Raw genomic sequence first — 9,764 nt, forward strand, 5'->3', positions numbered from 1 at the left:
GTCTCAGTCCGATTCAGGAGACAGTGACACCGAGTCATCGTCGGATTCCACGCCAGACTCGGACAACAAGTACGAAAACATCCGTCTCTTCTCTGATCTCACCGACACCGACGCAATGCTTGAAGAAGATGCTAGGATCCGTACGATGCCGCGCCAGCCTGGAGATGCCCCGGAAGTTGAGTACGCAGTGGCACCACTCATGGTCTGGTCGAAGACTCGTTGACACATTTCTCGCGAACCTTCGGTGGAGCGCACCTTTGGCCAGTATATGTGTACTTCGGATGGTTATCGAAGTACATCCGTGGACGACCAACATCGTTTGCAGCTCACCATCTCGCATACCTACCATCAGTGAGTGCTTAGCAAATATGAATGTAACGGTGCGTGGGCTGACGAAGATTAGCTTCCGGATTCCATACAAGACTGGTATCAGAAGACGTATGGCACCACAGCGACCGCAGACGTCCTCCGTTTCTGCAAGAAGGAACTCATGCACGCGATCTGGTGTCTCTTCATGGACGACAGCTTCATGGATGCATATCGGAATGGCATGCTTATACACTGTAGCGATGGTGTTCTGCGTCGCTTCTTTCCAAGGTTCTTTACATACTCCGCTGATTATCCAGAGAAGTATGTTCGTCTGTTGCTGCGCCATTTCACATTACTGACCGACGACGCCTACTGCAGAGTGTTACTTGCATGCCTCCGTTTCCTCGGAAAATGCCCATGTCCGCGATGTCTTATCAACAAATCAGATATCCTCGACATGGGCTCATCTGCAGATCTCCAGCTACGCATGAACATTCGCATCGACTGTAAAAAGTTGTGGTCCATTATTGATCGAGTGCGCCGGTGGATATTCAAACAAGGGTATGCTTTGACGAGCAAGGCAATTGGTCAAGTAATGGATCCGATCTCCATTCTCCCAACAAGAGTACGTTGAATGTGTGTTCTTGATTTAGCAAGCCAGGCTAATCAATAGATCAGAGTGCCTTCTCTACGCGCCTGGCCGACACTGGATTCAACCATTATTCCCTCTTTGTTCCTGATATTCTCCACGAGTTCGAACTTGGCGTGTGGAAGGCCATATTCGTGCATCTGTTAAGGATTTTATATGCCGAAGGGAAGGATCGCATTCAAATCCTAAATGAACGGTGCGTCAATATTCTGACATCATTGCCACAGTGCTAATATATGTGGTCATTGCAGTTTTCGCCGTGTTCCCACCTTTGGTCGTAGCACGATCCGTCGATTCTCACGAAACGTATCCGGACTGAAGCAGATGGCTGGGCGTGATTTTGAGGACATCCTTCAGGTAAGCTACACATTGTCATTTCGGATACTATGTGCTCAATAGCTTTGCATACCAGTGCATCATCCCCGTATTCGATGGACTCCTCCCTCCCCCGCATGACGAGCTTGTGGCGACACTGCTATTCCAACTCGCATACTGGCATGGACTTGCGAAGCTTCGCCTACATACAGACGAAACAGTGGCACTGTTGCATGCCGCAACGCGTGCACTCGGGAAGATCACGCGCAAGTTTCTGAGTAAGACATGTGAAGCATACGACACTCGAGAGCTCCCTAGGGAGGAAGCCGCACGTGGTCGCCGTAAGGCAGCGATGATGGCAAAAAGAGGGGTCAAAGCCAAGTCGAAAGGTACACAGAAGCGTGCACAGAAGTCTTCTGTCGGAGGCGCACCAGCTCCAGCACCACAAACCGGCGCCAAGCGTAAATTGCTCAACTTGCTAACGTTCAAGTGGCACTCGTTAGGCCACTACGCTTCTGCCATCCCTTGGTTTGGGCCACTCGATGGTGTCAATACACAAACGGTAAGATCTCGACGTGTCACCGATGTGATATATGCAGCAGATGATAATCTGCCATATGATAGGGTGAAATGGAACATCGTCGGGTGAAGCGGTTCTATATTCGCACAAACAAGAACAACGCTGCCCGGCAAATAGCTCGACGGCAACGCCGTGAACATCATCTCAGGAAGATCCTCCAGAGAGATCGCGAGTGGCATGCAGAACAAGTCGCACAAGAAGCTCGCAAAGCCCAGCTTGAGTCCCGCGAACACGCTCACGAAGCCCAACTTGAGCCGCGCAAACAAGTGCACGTAGAACGCCCTCATAACGGGACACTGACACACACCGTGGCTTCCGGGTCCGGGACGCAGCCTGCCGCAAGGCATGGCGCTGCGCTTACTGTATCACAGGAAGACCCACTCCCTTTCCAGACGTCTCCACACGAACGTTATCATATGTCAAGCTCCGAACGGCACTACAAGAATATCTCCAAGTGGGTCAACACTGGCATGCGTAATAATGACCCTGTGTTTACGGTCAGTGATTCAAGTACACGAGCACTGATTGCCATACTGACCATGTCCTCGGACAGAATTTCGTACCAATGCTCAAGGACCACCTTCTCTCACGACTGACAAACCGTGAATATGACGGCGACGAAGATAGCTTTGGACCAGATGAACATGACACAGTAAGCTTCGTCCATGACCGCATTTTCCTTCACAAGGCCCTTCGTATCAATTATACCACGTACGACATGCGACGAGCTCAGGACACGATCAACCCTCGTATCCGATCGGACATCATGCTTCTGGCACCACATGAAGATGACGAAGACGACAATGCAAATGGACATCCATACTGGTATGCTCGAGTTATTGGGATTTTCCACCTTAACGTCAAGCATCGCGGCTTCCTGTCGAAATCGAAGTCTGCTCAACGCATGGACGTGCTCTGGATTCGATGGTTCGGTCGCGATACCACAGCGCCCGGTGGCTTCGAGACCTGCCGTCTTCACCGCATCGGATTCATCAATCATGACGCCCCGAACGCCTTTGGTTTCCTCGACCCCAAGCAAGTTCTCCGAGCATGCCATATCCTACCGTGCTTTGCATACAATTTTACGGCTGAGTATCTTCCACCATCCATAGCACGCCAACCAGAAGAGCGCGACATGGACTATGTCTATTATTATGTTGGCATGTACGTCTTGTGCCAGTGGTCAATAGTACCGGGCTCCTTTGAACAGTACTCACCTTATAGCTTCTACAGGTTCGCTGATCGTGACATGCTGATGCGCTACATTGGTGGTGCAATCGGGCACAAAGGCCTACCGTCTAGCCGGGTCACAGCGCGATCCCTCTTGGCGGCTATCTTGAAGTTTCGCTCCCTGTGCAAGCAGACGATCAGCATTCGGTACCCAAAAGGTGAAATGAACACCGTCTTGCTGGACGACCTCTGGGAGAAGGCAATGGGTCATGATATGGCACCCCATGCGGAAGACATGGCCCGGGCAGATCCAGAGAGCCGACAAGCAGACGAGGTGATCCCTAGTGACGAAGAAGACTTTGGGTATCATTGGAGCTCCGAGTCTAGTGACGATGGCGATCATGAAGCTAGCGACGGGGACGAAAGGCTTGAGGTAGTAGATGCTGACATGGTTGGAAATGAAGGCGATAGCGACGCAGACAGTGGCAAGGAAGATGACGAGGACGTTCAAGAAGACCTTGATGCTGAGGATGAGGAGGAAGGATGGGAGGACGACTTTGATCAAGATGGTTATGCATCACCTTAGGTGCGTCTGAGCCGTTGTCGTGTCTCTGTAGTAGTACTGATTCACGGTGATAATCCTTCAGCATATTGTAGGCATTAGAACTGCAGTACTTGTCCAAGTCATTGGACGGATGAAAGCTGGACTTTACCTTGCCGGGCATTGCAGAGCCTCCGCCGCCATGATCCGACTCGATCTGACTCCGAGTCGTCGCAGCCAGGCTGTTCATAAGACTCGTAGTCACGGACTGCTTATGGTTCACCGCCGCTGACAGTCCCTCTAAGGCTTTGGTGCTAATTATCTTGCTGATATTACTTCCACCCATTTCGAATCTCCGCCGCTAGGATTAGAACGGCATGATCCCGTGGTTCGTCCTTCGTGTTGAACGCACTCACATCCGTAGCCACAGTGATCTGCGAGGGTGGCAGCTTGGGAAATGTCCGGTGAGTCACTGCTTCATAGTACCTATAACCCCTCCTAACTACTATGGATTTATACAGTCAATCGCAAGGCGGTGGACGCTCGTCCGGACGACATGCGCAGAACACTTGGCGCCTCCGACAGCCAGGCCTGACAGTGACAATGGCCCATGTGTCCTGCGGACACTTTGGCCCCGGGGTACAATCAAAAATCACCTAAATCCGTTTTTATATTCTGGCATTCCAACTAACTAGGTCCCAGTACTTTATTCTAGACGGAACGAGCCCGACGGGACGCTTTCTGAGGATGCGCGGCTTGACAGGCGGTCCGGCGCTCATACGCTCGGAAGTTCTCACGCTGGTCTGGTGCGAGCTCGTACGCGATGTTAATTATCCTCGTTCCTCTGCCGGTTCTACTACCGTGCATCCACTTTTGTTTGATCGCCATGGTATATTTCTACACGCAGAAACTTTCAACGGAGTTAATTGGAGCACGGGTACTACTGGTAAGCAAATATCTGGTGTTCGGCTCTCAGCGGCTAACCCATCTGCGATTATCTTTACAAGTCGGTCTTAGGGATGTACGACAAACAACCGTCAGCACGATATCGAAAGATAACTGTTCGTCACTATGAAGCGTGGCTATCTGCAGTTATCTTGCGAAATCATACAGCGGTGAGTCGATCTTTCTCTGTCTGCACATATCAGCAGAATGCACTTTTGCTGATGATGGTTACGGAGAGTACCACCCCTGGTCGGCCTCACATGCGATCTCGAGACTAAGAAGTTGCACACACCAACCCTGCGTTAACGACAACTGTGCGTGTGGACATAAACCAGATAGCTCAGCGCTGAACATCTATCCTTAGTGACTCCGAACAAACCTTCACACCCCTCTGGGCGTCCGCGCTCGAAGCGATCAGTCAGAGCCGTGTTCCCGGCGTGCAGCACCTACGATGACCGGTCATCTATGGTCATCATGCAAGGCTAGCGTAACCTTTGGCCAAATGAACAGTACGCCAGGGGCGGAAGCTACGGCAATGAGTGCACGGATGTACCATAATGCTCGATGTCATGTTCAAAGCTATCTAGGCTCGCAATGCGCGACTTCTGAGAGAAGCGATGCCTCTCGGGTGTCTATATGTCTATATACTCAAGCACACCGTCACGTTGCTAGTTGGTATGGTAAGGGTACGAATTCGTTCATCAGTCGAATGTGCAGCGCTGTTGATCGTTGATTGTGCTAGATCTTTTGTGTGGTTCGTCTGTGGTATAAACATCGAATCCGATTCTGAGTCCTGTAAGTAACATGTGAGTCATGACCAACAGTGCGCTCGCTGCCAGACATGAGCACTGATGCCTTTCACAGCCCTGAAGATCCTGCAAATTGGCGAATAGAAGATATGGCCTCTCAAGTTATGTCCCTTAACGGTGCTGGCCGGCCCAACTCAAAGCGTGCAACATGGGTAGCATATTACAGATTAACGCGCAAGCACAACTTCCCCACAGGGTTAGATGTCGTCTTCTGGCCCTGCAGTGAGTAACCCGTTATCAAAGGAGGGACGAGCATGCTGATTCTATTTCATAGCCTGGGGTTTAATCATGAGTGCTTACGCTCTGCGGCTGTCTCCCCGGTCACTTGCGATTCAGCTCGCTGCGTACTTTGTTGGTGCGACACTTCGACATAGTGCCGCCTGTATCTGGAACGACATGTGCGACATTGAGATTGACCGGAAAGTTGGTGTGTGCCACGTCTTCAAGTTGATCGTCCGTGGTTGTCAAATCTCATCCGTACATTTATGTCTTCGCAGGTAGGACGAAAGGTCGCCCATTGGCCGCGGGAGAAGCATCGCTTGGCGGTGCGGCCATTTTACTCGCCGCCCATTTCATCGCGTGTCTCGTCATTCTCTCGTATGCCGGAGACGCAGCGTGAGTATGCACGCACCGTTCCGAAAACACTCTAACCCTCTTGACAGTTTCAAGTGGGGGCTGTTCTGCCTCTGTTTTCTGGATCCCCTGTACCCTCTCATGAAGCGATGGACTGATTGGCCTCAGCTCTGGCTCGGTATGCACATTGCAGGCTCATCTGTGCAAGAACTAACATGGCGCTTGTAGGATTCGCCATGACGTGGGGCTTACCTGTTTCATGGGTGTCAAATTTCGGCGAGATGAACTGGTATATCGTACCTGTTCTACTCGGAGGCGGTGTCTGGTAAGGCAAATAATTTGTCCATATGAGATCTCTGCTACACCGTTGAACAGCTGGACCATCCACTATGACACTATCTACGCTTGTCAAGATCGTCGCGACGACATCAAAGCCGGTGTTCGGTCTACCGCAGTCCTGTTCGGAGATTGGACCCGCCTCATCCTCGCTTGCTTCTCCGCTTGCTTCGTTATATGCCTCGCATTGGCTGGCGGCATCAATCATCAAGGCCCGCTCTTCTTCATCACTGTGGCAGGTACCGCATTCCACCTGGCTTGGCAACTTATTGTCGTCGACCTGGACGATAGCTCCGATTGTCACAGAATCTTCAAGGTAAGTAGCGTATCATGTTGGCGCTCAGAGCCCGAGAGTTGATATGTCCCATGTTTCCTAGGCAAATGGCCAACTCGGTCTTCTCCTTTTTGCTGGGATGCTATGCGACTATGCCATTGGTACTACGAGATAGAAAGGCATAATTATTTGATCGAGTGTGGAGCATGCAACATTATCATATACCCTTGTTTTCCGAGAACATCCGTATCTTTCATGTGGGCCGTCGAGTTCCGTTCCTCGTTCATTTTGTCCTTTCCTACCTCACTTTGTATGACAGCTAAGTAGTTGCAGAACATTAGGCGCAGACGAACGCGCGCGACATACGATGACAAATAAGCGCCACGCCACAGTTGACGTCGGTTCATCCACTTCTGCCGCACCATCATGTTTTTGCGGCTTCACGGTCGTCTGCACTAGAGCACCTGTACCGAGCAGTAGCGACGCGGTCACGTTCCTCGGACACCGTATTAATGTGTTTTACATCGAGAGTAGTAACAATGCATAATGCCTCCCCTACACGACTGCTTGCAGTCAGCTACAATGGACGAGTCCGACAGACGTCGTAGACCTGGGTGTAGGGGGCAGATACACGTTCAATTGTCTGCGGGCACTGGCCGGTACTCCTGCAAGGCGTCCACGGGATCGTGTTTACTGAGTCGCAAGACATGCCTCTCATGACGGCTGCTGCAGGGACAATCGATGCAACGCAAAAACATGGTGGTGCGAGGTGTGGTGAGGTCGTAAGTCTGGCGAAGCGCGAGGAACGAGCGCTTCGACAGAGTGTTGTCTATGAGCGCGGGATAGTGAGCGCCCGAACTGCTTTTGTCTCGCGGTCACTACACGCTGGCTGCTAGTACCTCGCTCGTCTCTCGAAAAACCTAGATCTCAGCCTAGCTATACTATCTATCACTAAGCGACTACCCTAGTACCCACACATGGATAATCAAGGAGACGAAAACCGACCACGAGTCGCAGATCCTTCAGGCGAGGTATGCCCGAACTACGCAGGCCCCGCTTACGCCCCATTCAGGCAGATGCTCGTCGAGCGAGGGATGACAGTGGAAGACGCGACCCAGGCTTTGAAAGACGGTTGGCAAGCCGAGTACAACCAAAGGTTGGAAGCCTGGCAAACCCAGGTACAAGCCGACATAGCCGCCGCCGAGGCACAGCACCAGCGCATGCAAGAAGAGGCTGCTCGGAATCTAGCTGCAGAGCAACAGGTCCGAGAAGAGGAGCGGCGCGCCATGGACAAGAAGAAACCCAAGCTCGCGCGGATAATCTCGAGCCAGCCGCCGCCAGACACGATACGAGACCGCATCTCGGAGTACGCAAGAGACAAGTTGGCCAAGCTAGGGTACGTGGAGTTAGACTACTTCACGGCCAAAGCGAAGTCAGAGGCGTCGACATACTCGAAGACGGTCGCGGACGACGCGATGCTGATGATGAGAGGCGAGGGCTCGAACCTTTACAACTTCGTCCCGCAGCCGCAGGCAGAGCGCAGAAAGTCCGCGCAGACGCAGACCTACCGTTCGCGGAGTTCTTACTCACCTGGCAGGGTTTCCTGGCAGAGCTCGAGACCCTCCCGCTCTGGCCGCGGGAGCACATCGACCAGTACCAAGATTTCCTCGTAGCCATTGTGGGCCACGTGGACAACCAGGAGGCAGTTGGACAGGCCGCGCTCATGCTCTACGTCGACTCGGTCCGTCACGAGTGGCACAGGAAAGTCCTTGCGAAAGACATGGACGACACGCTCTTCAACATCTCCAAGTTCAACCACAATCTCTACAACTCGTGCAGGAGGACGGTCGAAAGTAAGAGGCACAGGGAGGCAGTCGAGTCGGTGCGTATCCGTCATGCCGCGGTCGACAGCAGTCGCTAACAAATGTTATTCTCCATCTCCATCTCCCCTCCTCCTTCCCCTACTGCATCTCACATGCAACTACACGCGCGCGTGGCCTGAAACGGCAACTCCCACGCGGCGTACACATCATTCTCGTAAACCGGCGTGGTTGCACAATCCTCTGACCGGCGTGGTCACGAAATTACGACCGGCGTGGTCGATGACCTTGCGCACCGGCGTGGTCGCATGCGTCTATGCAATACGGGCCGGCGTGGTCGCGGTATGTGCAAATTACGGACCGGCGTGGTCGCGTTTTGTCTCGGGACCGGCGTGGTCTCCGAATCTGTCGACCGGCGTGGTCTGACTGCAACCTGACCGGCGTGGTCATCCCTACCCCCTCCCCTGTACTGCCATTCGGCGCCCATCCCTCCGCCCATATAGCTCGAGAGGCTCAACGAGCAGATGCGAGACAACATGCGAGGCCGAGACACGCGCTCGCAGGCGTCTGCAGCACGAGCGCGTCGATCGCAGTCCCCGGTGGAGCGGCGGAGCAAGGGCGACGGGCAGAACCAGCGATCCCAGAAGAAGTCGGGCCCGACAAGCTACGGGCAGACAAGGGATTCGTCGGCGAGAGGGTACAAGGACAGCGAGAAAGCGTCCGAGCGCACAAAGCCCGGTTTTTCCCCACGGCGCAGGTCGCTCGGGCGGCGAGACTTGCGCCGTCTGCCTCGGTCGCCACCCCAGGACCGAGGTGGGCAAGTGCCGTTCCGTCACGCTATGGTCAGGCAAGAAAGCGATATGCCGAAGGAACTCCTCCGGACAGATCGTCAGTACCGACGGAACCACGATCTGCCTCGACTGGCAACGCCCTTCTGGCTGCTCCACCACCAGCGCCCGACACGTCCACAAGTGTTCGGGTTGTGGACTCTACGACCATGGAGCCAGCACATGCCCTTTGGCAGAGACGTTTTGAGCCGCTCACGCCGTACATCACAGACGCATGGGAACGGGCCTATCATCGTCCGGACTTCGTAGTAAATATCCTTCTCTCGTACATTCTTTGCGCTTCGGCTTCGACATTGGCATCCCACGTATTGTACATACACATACACCTCCAAACAGCAAGTCGGTCGAGCACCACGCAGTCGAGTTCCGACGGGCCATCGACACTGAGCGACAGAAAGGGCGCATGCTGGGCCCTTTCACCAGACGAGCCCTCGAAGCGATCATCGGTCCTTCCAAACTTCCCCCTTGTCCATCATCCCGAAGCCACACAAGCCCGGAGCCTTTCGCCTCGTCCAAGACTTCTCGTTTCCACGCTCCTTATCTTACGAATACACCTCCATTAATCATTCACTGTGCGCCGACGACTTCCCGTGCA

The 9,764-nt window shown here is 53.3% G+C and overlaps 6 protein-coding genes across 6 annotated transcripts; all 6 read left to right on the forward strand.

Annotated features, from left to right (window-relative positions):
- Positions 1-403: 403 nt before the first annotated feature.
- B0H18DRAFT_892715 (uncharacterized protein) lies at positions 404-943 on the forward strand (the record flags this gene model as incomplete). Its single annotated transcript, XM_048041349.1, has 2 exons — positions 404-630; positions 688-943. Coding segments are annotated over 2 exons (483 nt in total), but the record flags the coding sequence as incomplete, so codon positions are not given.
- A 267-nt stretch (positions 944-1,210) lies between these two features.
- Positions 1,211-1,922, forward strand: B0H18DRAFT_892726 (uncharacterized protein; the record flags this gene model as incomplete). The annotated part of the gene is made up of 2 exons (XM_048041353.1): positions 1,211-1,315; positions 1,371-1,922. Coding segments are annotated over 2 exons (657 nt in total), but the record flags the coding sequence as incomplete, so codon positions are not given.
- Positions 1,923-2,442: 520 nt separating this feature from the next.
- On the forward strand, positions 2,443-3,141 carry B0H18DRAFT_842680 (uncharacterized protein; the record flags this gene model as incomplete). Its single annotated transcript, XM_048039512.1, has 2 exons — positions 2,443-3,017; positions 3,087-3,141. Coding segments are annotated over 2 exons (630 nt in total), but the record flags the coding sequence as incomplete, so codon positions are not given.
- A 2,281-nt stretch (positions 3,142-5,422) lies between these two features.
- B0H18DRAFT_892728 (UbiA prenyltransferase family) lies at positions 5,423-6,585 on the forward strand (the record flags this gene model as incomplete). The annotated part of the gene is made up of 6 exons (XM_048041354.1): positions 5,423-5,540; positions 5,593-5,745; positions 5,852-5,933; positions 5,981-6,069; positions 6,120-6,216; positions 6,267-6,585. 6 exons carry the CDS (start codon positions 5,423-5,425, stop codon positions 6,583-6,585), a joined length of 858 nt encoding a protein of 285 aa, XP_047885008.1.
- Positions 6,586-7,478: 893 nt separating this feature from the next.
- B0H18DRAFT_1128618 (uncharacterized protein) lies at positions 7,479-8,422 on the forward strand (the record flags this gene model as incomplete). The annotated part of the gene is made up of 2 exons (XM_048035346.1): positions 7,479-8,070; positions 8,112-8,422. 2 exons carry the CDS (start codon positions 7,479-7,481, stop codon positions 8,420-8,422), a joined length of 903 nt encoding a protein of 300 aa, XP_047885009.1.
- A 652-nt stretch (positions 8,423-9,074) lies between these two features.
- Positions 9,075-9,356, forward strand: B0H18DRAFT_892725 (uncharacterized protein; the record flags this gene model as incomplete). The annotated part of the gene is made up of 1 exon (XM_048041352.1): positions 9,075-9,356. A coding segment is annotated over one exon (282 nt), but the record flags the coding sequence as incomplete, so codon positions are not given.
- Positions 9,357-9,764: the final 408 nt, after the last annotated feature.

The sequence above is a fragment of the Fomitopsis serialis genome (genome assembly GCF_022376445.1).
Source record: "Fomitopsis serialis strain Sig1Antser10 chromosome Unknown B0H18scaffold_327, whole genome shotgun sequence".
Lineage (NCBI taxonomy): Eukaryota > Fungi > Basidiomycota > Agaricomycetes > Polyporales > Fomitopsidaceae > Fomitopsis > Fomitopsis serialis.